Here is a 17,606-nt window from a genome sequence, read left to right on the forward strand (position 1 = left end):
ATTGAATAACAATATTTCGGAAAAAGCTTTTCTAAAATTTTATAAACAAGATCTGGTTGAAGTGCTGTTCAAATTGTGATTTTTCTTAATCTGTTATGCTTACTTAATGTATGAAATTTTTGTTTGAATTTGTTGGGAAAAAGAGACTCTTTGGTTTTTATTGTATGCATGCAGTGATACTCCTAATGAACGTTCTTATCTAGGAGTATGTTAATGCATAAAACAACAGTCATTTAATTATGCTTAAATACATTTAATGACTAATTTAAAATTACGTTACTTTTTATTAAAACTTCAAATAGTTGCATTTTAAAACTGCATACGATAATTACCACGTTATGTTCTTCCAGGCTGTTGCTAATTTTTTTTTAATTTTGGTTTTAGAAATATGTTTCTGATCTTATGTAACCCGAAGTTTCTGACTAAATTAGATAAAACAATCTAACTTATCTATACAGTTGTATCCACTCAAATTCGTGTACTTACAGTGCGTGGCACTTCAGCTCGAATCTGTAATTTTGAGTAAAAATTTATTCATAGAATTCCAAAAAACGAAGTGGTCGTACCAAATTTTATCTCAAGATTCACCTTAGAAAAGTGAGAAATTAGTCCAGTTCTTTACCCAAAATATCATTTCAGTTTTGAGTTTTATCGGAATTATCATTTTAGACTTGGTAGACAATTTAGGGACCAATTCTGCTAATCTATGACTAATACTTAATTATAATACTAAAGGAAAAGATTTAGTCCTGCTGATAAGAAATGTATTAAGAACTGGTTCCAAGTGTAATAGGCATGAGCGTTAAAGGAATTTATTGATAAAACAGTATCCTGTTGATGGATGACAGTACAAAATGCGAGAGTTTTATCAGCGATGACGAACAAGTCTGAAAAGGATGAGCTGTTATCAAGTGGTATTGCATTTTTAGTCAGTTCCAAACTTCTGTGGGCTGAAATTTGGTTTTTGGATTTGGAAGTGAGAAGGTTATAATTATAGGTAGGTACATATCCGCAAACAATAATCAAAATTTTACACTTAAAAATTTATCCGTGCCCATTTTCAAAATTATAGACCTAAGAGAAATTATTAGCTTGCCTGTTTTCAAACACAGAAAACTAATCAAAATCATTTTCTGACTAAATCTCGAATTTTGTACATAATTGGGCACATTTTTATCTTTTCTCACCAATAATAAACAAACCCAATGAAAATGTTATCTAACAAATGCAGAGATCGATTTATTGTTTTGTGGGTTTTATGTAATCAACATCCGATGAACTGATTTTTCTTGTGCATGTCTTAATAACACAGTTGACTAAAATTTAACTTTTCTATTTTTTCCGAAGAAGTCTCAACAGTTCCATATAATTTAGACCTTAATTGTGTAAAAATTCGTCGACAGATTTATCATATCAGCTCTAGTATTTTTTGATTTTTAATTGTTTTTCCAAATTTTGAAGAAGCGATTTTGGCAACAAGAAAAAAAAATCAAAAGTCTGACTGCCCAATTTAATCAATTTAGTGTAAATGTAAAAGTGTAAATTTACGATTTCCATCGATCTCTTTCCGGTGTTTAGTCTTAAATAATAAAATTTTACATGTTTCTTGAGACCAATTTTTGCGATTTTGACAATTGTCACGTCAATCTTTTAAGCGATGTTGCTCTAACATTGTTTGTAGAGTAACATCGATTTTGAATGAATTTTGAATGAATTTAAAGACTTTTTCAAAAAAATCTTCAGAAATACAGTATTTTTTTACAGCTGGTTTAGGCTTGAAATTTGACATTAGAGCTAATCTTGAAAAATCGATTACTGTATTCAGATAAAGGAAAATGCGAGCCAATATAACGAAATAATGAGTTTATAATATAGTATATAATATTTTTACTCATACTTTTAATTTAAAAGAGTGTTTACACGAGCCTTTGAATGAATCATTTTTATTTTCTTTAGAGATAATTCAAAGATAAGTTAACAATACAATTATTGCACTTACGTAAAAGATAGGAGTAAAATCTTGGCAAAATTTAAAAATGTGAATCATTTCCACGTGTTACAGCCTATATTCAGTATGTATTCAAATAACAATTTACTAACAAAGCATAAACCTGCAGTCTGTCCCCGAATATTTGTCTCTTCTGGACCGAAAAATTAAAAGAAACAATTCTACTCTGTTTATTTTTTTTTATTAACATTATTGAATTACACTAACTGTCAACCTTCTTATCCGATGCTTTTTGGCATTGGTCCATAAACTGCATAAAATCTGTTGTCATAGCATACGGTTTATCCGCACTCCCATCATTTAGTCCCACGTCTTCGCAGTAGCATATAAAAAGAGTGTCCACGATCGTCTAAAAACCCCAATAAACGCTCGAAATAAACCCTCGAATTAAACTTACCTCAAAAACCCCAAATATAACCACGACGATAACGAGATTAATGAGAAAAGCGAAAAATGTTAGCATAAAATTGAAGATATTATTCTAAAAAATAAACAAAACGTGAGTTTTTATTTGTGTATTTCGTTTACGTACCATTAAAATTGCATAAGCAATTATTGTTGATATTGTAAGCAACAAGAACTCTATTATTGCCAGAACAAAATCGCCCACGCAATTAAGAGCGATGACAGTCTCGAGATTCTTAATCAGTAAGCCAGCAGCTCTTCTCCCTGATCGCAGGAAACTCTGGCCGTATATAGCTACAACAAAAGTTCCACCATCTTCTGAGAAAATATGGGCAACTTACCCGTTTCAATGTATGCGTTTTTGGATAAGACTTTCAACAGAGCCCCGAAATTGTTACAGCAGCACTCGCATATCCATCGAGTTCGTGAATTACATAAAAACGTTTTAAAGATTGCTTTAACAACGGCTATTAGAGTTATAAGGAAAGAACCAAAAGCAACAGTTCCCAAGTGGTACCTCAATGTATTCGTGAAGCTCACAATAATAGCAGACTTTGCTTGATCTCTGTAAAATCGCGTTAATAAGAAATTGTCTGTGAAGGAGTTGGTACTTTTTAAAGAACCACTGAGCCATGCTTCCTGACAGGACCATATATTGACATCCTGAGATGAACTGAAGCGACCAGATGGCTACAATAACGTTGAAAATTATTGTAAATGTGATAACTCCGTTTTTTTTGTAGAAATAGTCATCTGTAGTGTCGTCGTGGACCAGTTCAACTGCTGATGAAACGTAAGTTGTGGTGACCACCAGGAGAGCCAGTATAAGAAATTGCAATACTAGTGTCTGAAACAGATTTTATTTTATTTGAAGATTTTATTATTGTTGTTACCAAGATTGGCAGGAGAACCATCAGTGGCATTGCGAACAAAGCCTTGGCGGTTTCTTTGTACAGGAGAACTACCAGTTGGATCTTTTTGAATACGCACAAGAAGATTACCACCATGATCCCGGAAAATAGAGTGGAGACCAAAGCAAGGCCTAGAAATCCGTGTCTGCTGGGACTAACGCGGTCTGATTGGGCGAACAGGACCCTGCAGGAAACAGTAGAAAAGAAAAAATTGTTATGTTTACGTACCAGAAAAGGATAGTCAGGCCGATTGTGGACAATATGCCCAAAATGCTGATTCCCCACACTAAGGCCCCGGGGATGTATCTAAATATTATCAGAGTAAGTAAGCTTAAGACTGAAAAAAATGTAAATGAAGAATGTGTTATTTTAGTCTTATTGAAGATATACCTGTGGTTATTATCCCTATTAGCAGAAATTTCCACCATAGATTAAAAATAAAACTCCATGCCAAGGTCTGAAAAATTTAATTGAGAGATTTAGATATAAATTATGTTTTATTCGTACCACAGAATCTATAGTTCCACCTTCACCCAGGTCGCCATAACAAATGTAACCATCAGCCGTACTAAAATTTTACTTTAATAGAATTGAAGATAAAGGGATAATAAATTATTTTTAGCGGAAGTGAAGTTAAAATACTGGATTGGGGTTGAAAAGAAGTAAAACCAATTAAAGTCGATTAAATTAAACAAAAACACGGGGCACAAAGACTGAAGTGGAAATTCGGAAGAGCCCGAAGCGGAGTAAAAAAGAAAAATTGCCTTGACTTCGGTAATCAGAATTCGTGAAAGAATTCGTTTTTATTAAAGAAAACAATAAGAAATCAGAAGGCAAAAGGCAGAAGAGTGATTACAGCTAAAATAAAACAAGAAATTTATGGCATAAGAAGACTATTTTCAGTGAATTAATCGCTTTTAAAGTTTTTTTTTGAATTTTGTGTGCAATTATAAAGAAATGGGTATTTATAGTATAAGCAGGTTATTTAACATACAATCTACAAGAGGTACGAGACTTATCGAACTAAATATTGAGAGTTAAAATTTCTTGTTTTGCTGGTACCCAAGCAATACATTTTTGCAAATTTTTCGGGACAAGCGAATGAAAGATGTAATGACAAATTAGTAAAATAAAATAAATGTTTTTTCTAAAAACAAATACAGAACTTGAATCAATTGATATTTAATACCCCAAAATTTAGCACTCTTTTTGCGAAGCTTTACTTACTATCCGGGTGGACATTCCGCTGTGCAAGTCTTTTTTTCTTCTCGTATATTGACTGTTTCATACCTAGAATTAAATAAAAAAAAAATGTCTTTGTGCCAATGCAATCTTACGGTTGATTAGTGTAGTCTTTTCCGGAGCAGTTCACACCTTCAATTTTTTTGTTAGCAACTCCGCATAAATTGCCACAGTCGTCATGTCCATGGTAGAGTCTTCTAATGTCCGACTTTACAAGCCCGTAGATTAAGAATGGTAGCTGTAACAAAATTAGATCATTCCAAACACTAGAAGATTTGGTTTTTATCAATTTTTTTACCTATATCTAATAATTATAATCATAATCATAAGTATCATAACAATATAGTATACTTAATTTTTAAGATAATTTTACAATGTATAAATATTTATAGTGTGGTGCGTTTAAAATTACAAAACTTACCAAAACCGCAATCAAAATTCCAAAAACCACAAATCCCTTCTTATCTGTGAGTGTTCTCTGAGAAGGTGGAGTTGGTATTTCAACATTATCAGTCCCATCCTTCAATTTTCTGAATTCCTCCAACTACAACACAATAATAATAAAAGTGGTTTTCTAGTTTTTCCTCACCTCTTGTTCCTTCAAAGCACTCGCCGAACCACCCATGTCGCTGTAGAGAAACCTTCAAAAACATAACGTACAATTATAACAGAAAACTTTACAATAAAATAACCACATTATTAGATGAAAAATCGACGCACAAGGCACAATTTAATTTCCCGGTGGAAAACGTGCGACGATAACTTTATCTAGGGATAAACATGCGTAACCTTGATTTGATGTAGAAACACACATTTATTTAATAGATAAGAAGGACAAAATGTATGAAAATGAAATTGTTGATTAAGTAAAAATATTACAGTCTTACCTGTCTTTCCAAAGGAAAAGGTATTAACTATTATTGAGTTGTAGCTCAAATAAAGGAATTTTGACGAAGGTGAAGTTTTGTTGAGATAAGCTTCAGTTTATCTGGTTTGATTAACGTATCTTTAGAAATCCGTATCCATCAAATTTCATGGTAAATGTAGATTAATGGCGGAAATGAGGTTTCTTATGTTATAAGTAAACTTATGATTTACGTTCCGAAAACTAGATTAATTGAATTTGTTTACTTCAACTATTCCTGAAGTTATCTTAATAGATAAAAGTACTGCGAAGGGAAGAAAATACGTAGGTACTTGTTTACTTGATTGATGCGCAAAGGCGGGATTAAGCTGGTGAGAAATCTTGCGAGAGTTTATTGTCGGACAGTGATAACTATAATAGAACTACTATTGCTTGTTGATTCTATGGAACTTGCGGAAGTTCTCGAGCGAGCGATTTTTTCTCCAGTGGATGTATACAAGTATTTTTGATCTTGCTCAAGTTCTCTTCCAAATGATTTCGATATGGATGCAAATTAATCCTGAGACTTCAATCCCCACACAATAGAAATTTCGGCAACGGACAACAAATCATGGACGATGTAAAAGACGATGTAAAAACCATAATTTCTTTTTATGAAGAAAATTCGCATCTGTGGAATGTTTTTAAAAAAACTCCTACTAAAGAACAGAAATAAAAATTCTTGTGTCAATTTGTCGTATTTCTCCAAGTATTTTTCTTCGTTTTCTCCTTTACTCTCAAACCCAATACGATCTTTTTTTTTTTTAATTAAACTAAATTCAATATTATTATCAGTGTAAACCGGTGTCTGAGAAATTGCAAAAGACAGAATTCACCAAACTATCGTGACAGAAACCTAAAAATAAAAATTTGTTTAGATAGAGATAACAGAGCTGCCAACATGAAAAAATGTGTAAGATCTTTCAGACCAAAGTTGAGTTGACATTTCAGAAATTCTTTTATTTTGGTGCTTTACAGACTCATTTCGACACTTTTCAGATGATAAATTATGAAAAAATTTTGTGTTTTTTTTGCGGCTAATTGAATTATTTGGTGCTGTGTGCGTGTGTTTTTTTTTGTGTCATTTGAACGTTTTGCTCCTATTGTAAATTTTGAAGATCCAAAAAAAAATGTTAATTCTGTTACTTTTAATGCTACAGTACCGAAATTTGCGAAACCGTAATTCATTCAAAATTTGTAAAATTTGAGTTTTCCGCTTTATGATTTTGAAATTTAGTTCAGTTAATACACGACTTAAAAATAGTAATAAGTTTCCTAAATATCGTAGCCGCAGCTGTGAAATTAGTAAAATCATAAATTTTACTGAAGAGTGTTGGAAATTTTCGCTTGGACTTTAAAATAAATATTTCTAAAATTTGAGTTTTTTGCTCTGCAATTTTGCATATTGGGAGAGTTGATCTACGACTCAAAAATAGTAAATAGTAATTGAGATCTCCTTGTTGCCAGTGTAAAGTGGCAAAAAAAATACAGAAAAATTATAATTTCTTCAAAGTCTACTAAATTCTGCTGAATCGAACTAACAAAGTGACGCAATATCAATAACATTATGGCGAAAAAGTATAGATAATTAAGTTTGCCTTTTACTTAGCGTATAGTTTCTTGCAATTTTCCACACATTCCATAAAACCTGTCGACATGTAGTAAGGTCTCTCCATGCCATCATTCAAGACGCAGTCTTCGCAGAAGCAGAGGAAGAGCGTGTTCATGATGGCCTGAAACATTATCTTTAAGAAAATTAGTACCACACCGAGAAGGTGCTATGGTAAAAAAATTCGGGTCCGAAAACTTTATTTGAATTTGTTTAATTCAATCGGCTACTCCAAAAAATATCTAAACAGATAAAACCACAACAAAGGAAAGAAAATATGTAAATTAATACTGGTTTACTTGAATTATATATAACAACTAATACAATATAAAGGAGCGATTCCACTTACTTGGTCTAGCCCAGACCAGACTAGACATCCAAGATTTTGAGAGACGTTTTTATATCTTAATGTTTTATCTTATGTTTTAAACACAGAAAGGGACTGAAGAATTATAAAAACGTCACTCAAATCTTGAATGCTTAGTCTGGTCTGGGCTAGAACAAGCAAGTGGAATCGCGGCTTAAGAGGTCTTAAAATAAAAACAAAAGTACATATTGTTCTATACGTTATTTATTGTACAAAAAATAAATCCTGCGTACAGTGTATACATGTGTGGCTCAGAAATATTGTATTTATGATACAGGGTCATTTTGAAATAGAAGCAAAAAAAAACACGGCTTTACGGAAAAACGTAAAGGCGTTTTCGGTAATTTTAATTAATTTTAAGATGAAAGTAAAGATTCCAAAATAGTTACATTTTGTTCGTTAATAATGTACATACCTATGCATAGCAATCTTTGGTGTAGCATGAAATTGCAATCAATTTCTTTTATTTTTTTTTCTTAAAACTGAAGCAGCAATTTAAAAAACGAAACCTGCCAACTTCCTTCAATTACAATAAGCTGTAACGTTTTTTTTCGCCTCTATTTCAAAATCAACCTGTACTTGTAAAAACAGCATTATTGGCTTAACTTTAGATTGCAAATATTTACTTACAAAGATATAAAAAAAAACATACCTAATAAAATTTTAAAATTGACACACAACAATGTAAACGTACATTTATATGCGTAATATTAAAAAAGCATTAATTCCATTAAGCTACAATTATTGTAATCTGTAATATACAGAGAGATTTTAATATCCTCTCAGTCCACTAAATTCTGCTGAACGGATTGAACTGACAAAGTGACTTTGTGTCGTAATATCAATAGAGATACGGCAAAAATTATACATAATAAGTTCGCCTTTTATTTAGCGTACAGTTTCTTGGAATTTTCCACAAACTCCATAAGACCTGTGGACATGTAGTAAGGCCTCGCCATGCCATCATTCAAGACGGAGTCTTCGCAGAAGCAGAGGAAAAGAGTGTCGATGATGGCCTAAAAAAATCATTTTTAAGAAAACTAGTACTACACCGATAAGACTTACTTGGAAAGTAGCAAAAATTATGCATATGATGATCAGATTGACCACGAAACAGATCAAGGCGGGCAGGGCGGCGTACTCATAACCACCAGACTACAACAGACAAGTGAAGACAAGTTCCAAGAAGAGTCATCTTACCATAAACAAAGCGTATGAAATTCCTGTAGTTACAATGGTGAGGAGAAGAACAATTACCAGAAGAACGAAGTCTCCGACGCAGTTTATGGCGATCACGCTAGCAGCATTTGACACCAAGAGTTTTGTTGCTCGTTTTGCTGACCTTAGGAAGGACTGACCGTGCATGCCTGTAAATTATCATCGTCAATCAAAAGTTTAGTTTCTAAATGAAGCTCAGACTTGTTTGAATGTACGCATTTTCTGACAGAAACTTGAGGACAAGATCTAAATTATTGCAGCAGAGGGCAAAGCAACATCTGCAGCATGCGTTTCTGCAGACCGATTTTATTATTGCTTTCACCACTGAAAACAAAGTCAGTAGGAAGGAGCCAAAGGCAGCGGTGCCGAGGTGGAACTTGAAAGTGGTTTGCAGACTTGTGGAGATTGGAGATCCTAAATACTCTTTGTTTCTGTGAAAAAAAGACATTGGTTTGAGGGCAATCACTAATTTTATTATGAGTACCTAGCGAAGTACCACGTTGAGACGCTGCCAGAGACGACCATGTACTGAATCCCATCGATAAATCGCATGGTCCATACTGTGACAACCAAATTAAAGATTATGGTAAACACCATGACTCCAGTCGGGTAGTACACATATTCAGATTCTGAGACTTGGTACAATTCTTGCGAAAACATCATTCCGAATGTTGTCACCACAGCAGTTATCACCACTAGGATCTGTACGACCGCCACCTGGAAAGAAGAACATTCAGTTTTCTTCTGTTAGTAAAACGAATTACTTTACTTACCACTATTGGTATCAGTACCAAGAGAGGCATCGCAGCTAGAGCTTTCGTTGCTTCTTTGTACAATTGCACCACTAAACCAATCCTTTTGAACAAGACGATAAACACAATCAAGATGATCGCAGCAATGATTGTGATAACTACTGCAAATGCGAGGACAGAACTCTTGTCTACGGTGGTACCGTCTCTTTCATCGGTGTACTCCTCCGGATTAAAATTGAAGTATAAGACCCTAAGTAAACGGATTATTTCAGGTTTTCTGGTTTGATACCTACCATGCTCCCAGAACCAAAACTACCAAGACTACCATCGAGAAAATAATGATGAACCATACCACAGGAGCGGGCATATATCTCAGTAAAATTAGGACAACGATGCTCAGAGCTGAAATAGTCGGAACAAAGTTTTTACTAGAGAAATAAGAAGAAAAATGTAAAACCAAAACTCACTTATGGTTATGGCAATGGAAACAATAAATTTCCACCATTGCCCCTTGTAACTCATCGTTGTGTGTACTTCAACATTATCCGAGTCCTCTTGAAACAAAGTTTCCATCGCGCGATCATTGAAATCTCCCTTAGAAAACATCAGCATACTTTTCCAACAAGTTTTCGAATTCCTCGGACACGAAGTCATACAGGAAACGCCGTTCCCATATCTAAAACGATTTTATCAGCGATTGACAATGTCTCCAAACCACTTACGGTTCGAGGGTGTAATCTTGCCCAGAACAAGCAATGCCGTCAATTTTCTCATTTTTCTCGCCGCAGAAATTTCCACAGCTGTCAGTTTGGTGGGTCACATGCCGTAAATCGGATTTTACGAGCGTATATATGAGAAACGGTAACTAAAACTAAAATCAAATTTTGATAACACCATCGCGAACTTACCAGAATTAAAATCGCGATCGCAAAGATAACGAATCCCTTTTTGTCCGTGAGCGTGCGGCTCTCTGGCCTCGCTGGAATTTCCACATTTTCAACAGCAGTGTTTAATTTTCTGTGCTCGACGAGCTGGAACATAAAGAGTTGTTAAAATCATTAAAATAATTAGTGGTCCTCATCACAAATTAGGAACACATTTTTTTTGGTGTGAGTGTAAACATCGCGGCCGAGTTTTAAATAACTGGTATATTTAAAGAACGATGTTCAACATTGCAGCGGCTTTTCAAATTTAATCACGTTATGAAAACGGGGAAGATATGTAAAAATAAATCGTGAAAACAAACAGGGAGCGGCTAATTACGCCAAACGGAAATAAATTGGATCACGCATGTTCACCCTCGACGAAGAGAGTTGAAATTTTAGAGATATTCTCGGTCTAAATTTTGGAATGTTTTATAAATAATGCATGATTTCACAAGTACAAGGCCATAGAAGCAGACGCCGGCTCAGCAAAAGTAATTATGCGTAGCAAAATGAACACTATCTAATTTTTATTATTGTGGGCGCGTACCGTAATTAGAAACTTGTTAGTATGTGGGTAATTAAAGGCATACTGACCTCGTGGGGCTTCATGACACTTGAAAACGACCCCATGTTGTGGTCCTGGAAATAAAAGCAAACACTGACACTGTTTCAATTAAACACAAACGTAAATGTCGAGGCTAAAACTAAAAAACACATGTAGGAAACATCGGGAGGATGGTGTATGTTCAAATTAATTTTATCAGAATCAAATGACACAAATTTGAACTTACGTTACGTAATTTGTTTCTTTGTGGCCGCGGCTAATGTTGTCTGTTCAAAACACGCGGAAAACTAGCGCGCTTCAAACCAAACACGACACACTCTTTGGATTCCAAGCGCACCATCCAAACAACGAAGGTCACAGAGAGGAATAAATAGAAAAAAATTGTGAAATATAGATCGTTTAGATATAAGACTACTTGTTCTTTAAAATAACTGTTTAGTCTGAGGTACGGTACGAATCGATTGATTGAAGGATTAATCAGGTCATGGGTCGTGACCCGATTGTTCCAATGGGTTGGTAAAGACAAAGAAATGCGACACTCATTGCAATGTCAGGAAAAAGTTCAGTGCACCATTTGGTGGGCAGATTTCAGCGAGCAGATGCTGGACTGATTATTACCAAACTGTTGTACATAAATTTTTGCATTTGTGTAATGAATAATTTATTTCTATCGAGTGTTTACGATTTATACTGTTAGATTTAGGTTTTTGGATTTACAAATTTTGAGACACAATCTCAGGTTTCATGTTGATAGAGGACAAGAATCAAGAGTCACTGAAACTCTAAAAGTATATATGGGTTAGAATATTTTAAAGCATATTAATGGAGAGTTTAATCAAGGATAACCCAAAAAGAATTAGATATAGTTTGAAGACTCTAGAAGGTTAAACAAATTTAAAAACTCACAATAATAATTCAGTTTATATGGAATCCAAGAATTCAAGGATATTCAATATTCGAAAAAACGGTTTTGCCATAAATCGAAGAATCCACTGTCGGGAATAGAAAATAATTCGACAAAAGAAGAGTTTCTATTGTAAATCTGCTTACGATCAAACTTAATGAGCGCCAACACACAAAGAATGTTATTACAGCTGCTGCGCTCCCACTAAAAAAAAATTCTGGTCCTAACTACTGAATCCGTATCTGGAATATATCTAAATCCGTCAAATAGGGCCCTGAAAGCCTTCTCAACCTTTGCCCCATTTTAGTGAATGCTTAAAAAACCATGAAAACCTTTTCATCAAAATGATGATTTAGGTTGGCGTTAAATTGACGCGACCATGAAACCAACGCATTCAATGTATTATGTGAAAACATTAATTTGCAGTTTCTGAATTATTGCCGTTAACCAAATATGGTGTAGCCGAACAACAGGCCGAGTTTTTATTCGCATGAATTTGAAAGCATTGCATGTAAACAACATCTGAATGAAAGCAACTCTGTGAAGTGTGTGCATGTGATGTCGAAATTGAAGCTGATGATGTTACAGCTAACATTTACTGTACAAAAACAAAAGCATTTGAACAGAATGCCTACCTAAAATTTTGATTTTACGTGTGTAGTTGTAGTGAAATTACGCGTCTGATTTTTCGAGCGGATCAATAGCTGGCAACGGACATGACAGGAATAGTAATAATGCCCAAGCCGCCATCTCTTTCAATCGCGAAGAAGTTTTGATTAGAATCCTTTCAGAGATTTACACCCAAAATACTTTATTTATAGCAAGAGTAAAATACAAAAAATCACAATCTTTGTGCATAGATAAATCCAAAAAATGTAGAAAAATATCACACGACTTGTGCATTTAATTCAATTCTTCTTCTCGACAATGTCGCTAACTGTCGGTACTTTACTCTGCCACGCTTGGTCCCGCTGACTCTTATCATAAACTTCCAAGACTTTCTTCGAATTCTCGACAAACTCCATCAAGCCTCTGGACATGTAGTACGGTTTCGCGATTCCATCGTTGTGTTCACAATCTTCGCAAAAGCACAAAAAGATTGTGTCAATTGCCATCTCATAGACCGTCATAAAACAGTGGGCAACGAAATAAGCGACGAGTCCTGCCAGAGTCAAAAGCACCCACATGTGCTGCAACCCCTCTTTGTACTAAAAAAATCAATGAAACACTGGGGCAACAGCTAGAAACGCACCTGCAGCATTTTAACACCGATTAACACCGTCGCTGCCACTACCAGAACTTTCCCTAGGAAAAGAACGAAGTCGCCAACTGAGTTGATTGCGGTAACACGAAGAACGTTGGCGACGAGGAGCTTGAAGGCTTGTCGGCCGGCTTGGCAGAAGGAGTAACCGTACATTGCTACAAAAACAGAGTTAGAGTTAGAATAGTCGTGGGCTCTGGAGTAGTACCAGTTTCAATATAAGCGTTCCTTGTAATGTACTTCAAGATTTTCTCGAAGCAGTACAAACAGCACTGACAACATTTGAGTACGCAGTCTACGCATTTGCCTCGGTGGCTGTGAAGGTACTTCTCCAGGCACTTTAAGAGGACTCGGATGAATTGGACTAAGGCTATAAGAAAAGAGCCTAAAGCGACAGAGCCGAGGTGGTACCGAGTCAAGTTGTAGAGGCTCTTAAGGATGGGAGTACCAAGAGTGTTTTTGTCTCTGAAAACAATCTGTTTTATCACCAAAATTGTTTTTTTTTTTGGAAGGTACCGAGTGAAGTACCAGTCGGAGATGGCACCTGCTAGCACCATGTGTTGACAACCAATGACAAACTGGCACATCCACAGCATTGCTAGAAGGTTGTACCATCGAGTGACTTTCATCCAAGTGTCTTTTTGGTAAGAGTAGACGTGTGGTTCTTTCGGGGTGAGATGACCAGAGCTTTCAATCCACAAAGAGAAATAGAACCAGAGGCTAATTACGACTCCCAAAGAAACGAAAGTCTAAAAATTATGAGGTAGTACAAAAATAAATCGTTTTTTCGAGAATTATACAAAAATCGGCTGTATCAGAAGAAGAGGCATCGCCGCCATGGCCTTCCCAGCTTCTTTAAACAGTTGTACGACTAACTCAATCCTTTTTCTCATGACAATAATGACTAAAATTACAATAGTCGTGACAACAGAAGACGCGATGGCAAATGCAAGATAAGTTCCTGTTTTTCTAGAGTCCACATCAGGAATCATTCTTTCTGGAAGATTTTCGGTTGATCGTTTTGATTGATTCCACATTATCCTGAAAGGTGAAAATCCAATTTGTTAGAATTTTTTGGTTCTTGATTACCATAAAATGACGGTGCCGGCGCAGCAAGCTAGAACTACTCCGATGAGGACAATCCAAACTACTATTCCCACCAGAAATCGAAATAGCACTAATATCAAAATAGAGAATGCTGCAATTGAGAATAAATTTTCGGAGTTTCTTTGGTTTTGGCGGACTTACCGAGGGAAATTAGGCAGAGATATAAAAATTCGGACCAACATAAGTGAAAGTCCTCGGAAACTTCCTGGAAAAAAATCTCTTTTTGTTGTACATATTTCGAATTCAACACTTACATGGAAGAAATTTTTGATCCCAGTTTTAGAAAAGAACTGATTCACGACTTTGCTGCTTTTGACTGGAACACATCTGTGGAAGAATTTCCGGCTAAAAATAATTTTAAAAATCAATATCTCTGTCTGGACAAAATAAGTATAAGGAAGAAACCTAAATATTTTATAGATCGCGTGCAATAATGCAGCAAATTAACTCGTCGATAAGTCAGAAATACTTACTACCCCACGTAGTCGTTACAGTCGGAGACACATTTTTTCTCCATTATAGATGAGTTGTCCACCCTCAACATGATGTGGTAGCTACGAAGAATAATGCAAACTTTATTAACACTTGAATGGTAATCTTACGGTTCTTTGAGAGTTTCCCGTTGTTGACACACCTCATCTTTATTATTACCATAGTTAATCAAGCTGCGTTGCCCGCAAACTTTACCACAGTTGTCGTAGCCGTTGATAATTCTGAAGATGTCTCCATTACAAATGCAATATCCAAGAAAAAAGAACTGAAACTGTATCTAAGTACCACGTAACATCGCGAAATTGTTTTACCAGAACGGTGAGAAACAGCGTTAGAACCAAAAGGAAAAACGCATCAGTGGTGGATCGAACTTTACTTTTAAACTCATCGCTTGATCCAGACGTCGCCCGGTACGAATTTTTGACTTCAGCGAGCTAAAATTAAAAGAAATCATAACTGCGTAGGTAATAAAAAAAAGCGTACAAACTCCTCCACTTGCAACATTTTACTGCATAATTAAGGGTGGAGTTAATGGAAAAAAATAATTAGTCTCACCTCATGCGGTCTGATTTTCTCCCCGGTGCTAACTTTTGCCCCCATAGCCTTGGTCTGCAGCGATAATTTTGATGGTGATAACTGCATCCGGTTGTTGGTTTGACAGAAAAAGTTCTGATTTCATGCGTAATCGCGGGAACTACCCATGATTTATTTAAATGGGTTTACATGTTGGACATAACATTACTCTTTAATTGACCTATTTTTTACAAAAAGTGCATTACTTAGTCGAGGGAATGTCTGATAAGAGTGATAAGAGAATTCCGGGGATGTTCCAGCAACAAGTTAAAAAAAAGGTGCTTACCGTTTGTGTGATGGGTCGTGTTTGTAATCATTTAAAGACTGATCTTAAGGCAGTCTTTTGAGCTGATTATACCACATTCTTCCTTTGTTGTCATCGGCTAAAGTTAGAATAAACCCATTTTCCATTTAAGCCAGCCTTCAATGAACATACATATTAAAGCGTTTCCCCTCTCTGCCGCAAGTGGAATAGAATTTACCACGCTCGCCATGCCATGTAAACAAGTTGGGGTTGTAACCAAGACAACACCTTGACCCTAGCCCACATCCATCAGGTGTCCCCCTTTTCGCTTTATCTACTTCGTGTTTTTTCCATTACAACAATGCATATATCAAGAATCCTCCATCAGTCATAATTGATTTCCGGGCTAACACGCACGTTTCGATTTCAAAAGACGACCTCGATAGACAATAACACACTGCTCTATTTAGAAAATAAAACGCAATCCTTTATTCATTATTTCAACCCTTGTAAATACAAAATTTCGGCGGAGTTGACGCATCGGAAAACCTCCGCTTTGATCTGAGCTTGCACGAGAAGTGGTAGTGTTTTCACCGTCTCCGCCATGCTGATAAAAAAATGAGTGACACCATCTTTCTCCGTCTTCAACTGTTGGAGCGCCTCTCCAATAGGTAGAGACTCGCAAGAACTCGTCCGATCGTCTTCAACTTTCGGTTCTTCAGGTTCTTCTTTGATGTCTATAGCGATGCTATCGTCGTCTTCAGACATATGCGTGGGTTGTACATGTGGGTTGCTTCTCCTTTGTATGCAACCTTTCAAGAAACTCATGTTATCTTCAAATCGCCACTTTTTGCGGCCGTGATTGTTTCGCAACGCCTTGCGGTACCCTGATCTTAAGATTGTCCATTTCGCTCTGCAGAGCTCGGCTGCAATAAAATTCAAGAAAATGTTAACACTTAGGGTTCTCACCTGTTAAGTTTAACTCATTCGCGATGGTTTCCCAGATGAGGTCTCTCCTGAACTGATCGGCGTATTCGACGTGGTTCGAATTGTACAATTGTGGATGTTTGTTGACCAAACCGATAAGTTTCTCGATTTGGGCTGTGTTCATGTTAATTATTTGCATTGGGGAGCAAGAGATTTGACAACCACGCGCAAGTTATAGATAGTCTGCGATAAATAAGGATAGATTGTGTTGGAGGTCGTCTCAGAATCGATAAGTTGTACATCAACATCCAAAAACAAATTAAATTGAATCCAGGGGTGTACTCTTTATTTTTGGGCTAATTAGACAACCCCAGACAGTTTATTAGTACATCTAACAAAAGGAATAAGTGTGATCCGAGTTCTCTTTAGCCTTCTCTTGTAAATACTTCAGCTCGGCCGTGTTGACCGATTTGAAGACTTCCGCTTTGACTTGGGCCTGTATCACTGGTGGTAGCATCTTCACAGTTTCTGCCAAAGACAAGAAAAACTGTTGAACGGTGTCTACTTCTTTATCGCTCTTATTGGGGGTTGCTTTTTCAGTGGTGAAAGATTCGCACGAACTGAACGCATCTTCATCTCTGTGATCAGACTCCACTTCTCTCGGTTCTTCTTTAACAAGGGTAATAGCGTCCTCCTCAGCTTCGTTGTTTTGCGCATATCTTCGCCTCCCTTCAATAACGTAATCTCTTAAGAAACTCATGTCGTCTTCAAAGCGCCATTTTCGCCCCCCGAATGGACTGCTCCCCTCTTTGTTTCGCAGAGCTCTTCTGTAGCTACCGCGGAGGCTGTTCCATTTTGTTTTGCAGACTTCGACTAGAATTGTCCGAAATTAAACGTGTAAGAGTTGGTCATAGTCAAATACCTGAGATGTTCAACTGTTGGGAGATGCGTTGCCAACTGGCTTCTCTTGTCTGCATGTCTCCATTGCATTTGTTAGTGGGGTCGTACAACTCGGGGTGGTCGCTGACGAGGTGAATTAGGCGCTCAAGATTTATTGAACTCATATTAAGAGGAGTTATTGGGGTTAAACTGAAATGAACAACTGCGACTGCTTGTGAATGTACGAGATCGAACGAACGCAAACGAACGATGGTGAGAGTCTCGGCTGAAGGAAAATTCTCTTCAGCTGGT

The 17,606-nt window shown here is 36.2% G+C and overlaps 5 protein-coding genes across 9 annotated transcripts; all 5 read right to left on the reverse strand.

Moving 5' to 3' along the window:
• Positions 1-2,173: 2,173 nt before the first annotated feature.
• Positions 2,174-5,696, reverse strand: LOC148179721 (choline transporter-like protein 1). 2 transcript variants are annotated; one of them, XM_088029994.1, is made up of 14 exons: positions 5,454-5,696; positions 5,156-5,207; positions 4,988-5,110; positions 4,662-4,804; positions 4,552-4,614; positions 3,832-3,892; positions 3,715-3,781; positions 3,553-3,661; positions 3,307-3,508; positions 3,025-3,260; positions 2,755-2,978; positions 2,541-2,707; positions 2,406-2,489; positions 2,174-2,357 (listed from the first exon to the last, which is right to left on the reverse strand). In XM_088029994.1, the coding sequence occupies exons 2-14, from the start codon at positions 5,189-5,191 to the stop codon at positions 2,211-2,213; spliced, it is 1,662 nt and encodes a 553-aa protein (XP_087886120.1). In that variant the 5' UTR covers positions 5,192-5,207; positions 5,454-5,696; the 3' UTR covers positions 2,174-2,210. The 2 variants fall into 2 exon arrangements, with proteins under 2 accessions (XP_087886120.1, XP_087886119.1); XM_088029993.1 differs by lacking the exon at positions 5,454-5,696 and adding an exon at positions 5,262-5,346.
• A 1,936-nt stretch (positions 5,697-7,632) lies between these two features.
• LOC148179722 (choline transporter-like protein 1) lies at positions 7,633-11,225 on the reverse strand. The gene is made up of 12 exons (XM_088029992.1): positions 11,134-11,225; positions 10,937-10,981; positions 10,325-10,447; positions 10,139-10,281; positions 9,884-10,092; positions 9,710-9,818; positions 9,438-9,666; positions 9,149-9,381; positions 8,866-9,095; positions 8,647-8,813; positions 8,512-8,601; positions 7,633-8,462 (listed from the first exon to the last, which is right to left on the reverse strand). Exons 2-12 carry the CDS (start codon positions 10,970-10,972, stop codon positions 8,331-8,333), a joined length of 1,701 nt encoding a protein of 566 aa, XP_087886118.1. The 5' UTR covers positions 10,973-10,981; positions 11,134-11,225; the 3' UTR covers positions 7,633-8,330.
• Positions 11,226-12,596: 1,371 nt separating this feature from the next.
• LOC148179723 (choline transporter-like protein 1) lies at positions 12,597-15,623 on the reverse strand. Of its 4 annotated transcripts, none has more exons than XM_088030319.1 (13): positions 15,531-15,623; positions 15,227-15,280; positions 14,983-15,105; positions 14,782-14,936; positions 14,653-14,733; positions 14,434-14,524; positions 14,321-14,384; positions 14,162-14,270; positions 13,873-14,113; positions 13,589-13,821; positions 13,281-13,537; positions 13,064-13,230; positions 12,597-13,019 (listed from the first exon to the last, which is right to left on the reverse strand). In XM_088030319.1, exons 2-13 carry the CDS (start codon positions 15,269-15,271, stop codon positions 12,720-12,722), a joined length of 1,866 nt encoding a protein of 621 aa, XP_087886445.1. In that variant the 5' UTR covers positions 15,272-15,280; positions 15,531-15,623; the 3' UTR covers positions 12,597-12,719. The 4 variants fall into 4 exon arrangements, with proteins under 4 accessions (XP_087886445.1, XP_087886444.1, XP_087886443.1 ...); XM_088030318.1 differs by having other exon boundaries at positions 15,227-15,307; XM_088030317.1 differs by lacking the exon at positions 15,531-15,623 and having other exon boundaries at positions 15,227-15,314.
• LOC148179724 (uncharacterized) lies at positions 15,604-16,643 on the reverse strand. The gene is made up of 3 exons (XM_088030322.1): positions 16,458-16,643; positions 15,727-16,414; positions 15,604-15,665 (listed from the first exon to the last, which is right to left on the reverse strand). The coding sequence occupies exons 1-2, from the start codon at positions 16,612-16,614 to the stop codon at positions 15,984-15,986; spliced, it is 588 nt and encodes a 195-aa protein (XP_087886448.1). The 5' UTR covers positions 16,615-16,643; the 3' UTR covers positions 15,604-15,665; positions 15,727-15,983.
• Positions 16,644-16,734: 91 nt separating this feature from the next.
• LOC148179725 (uncharacterized) lies at positions 16,735-17,581 on the reverse strand. The gene is made up of 2 exons (XM_088030321.1): positions 17,338-17,581; positions 16,735-17,288 (listed from the first exon to the last, which is right to left on the reverse strand). The coding sequence occupies exons 1-2, from the start codon at positions 17,477-17,479 to the stop codon at positions 16,807-16,809; spliced, it is 624 nt and encodes a 207-aa protein (XP_087886447.1). The 5' UTR covers positions 17,480-17,581; the 3' UTR covers positions 16,735-16,806.
• Between the last annotated feature and the right edge of the window lie 25 nt (positions 17,582-17,606).

The sequence above is a fragment of the Gnatocerus cornutus genome, chromosome 2, assembly GCF_029298725.1.
Source record: "Gnatocerus cornutus isolate USDA-ARS CGAHR chromosome 2, icGnaCorn1.1, whole genome shotgun sequence".
NCBI lineage: Eukaryota > Metazoa > Arthropoda > Insecta > Coleoptera > Tenebrionidae > Gnatocerus > Gnatocerus cornutus.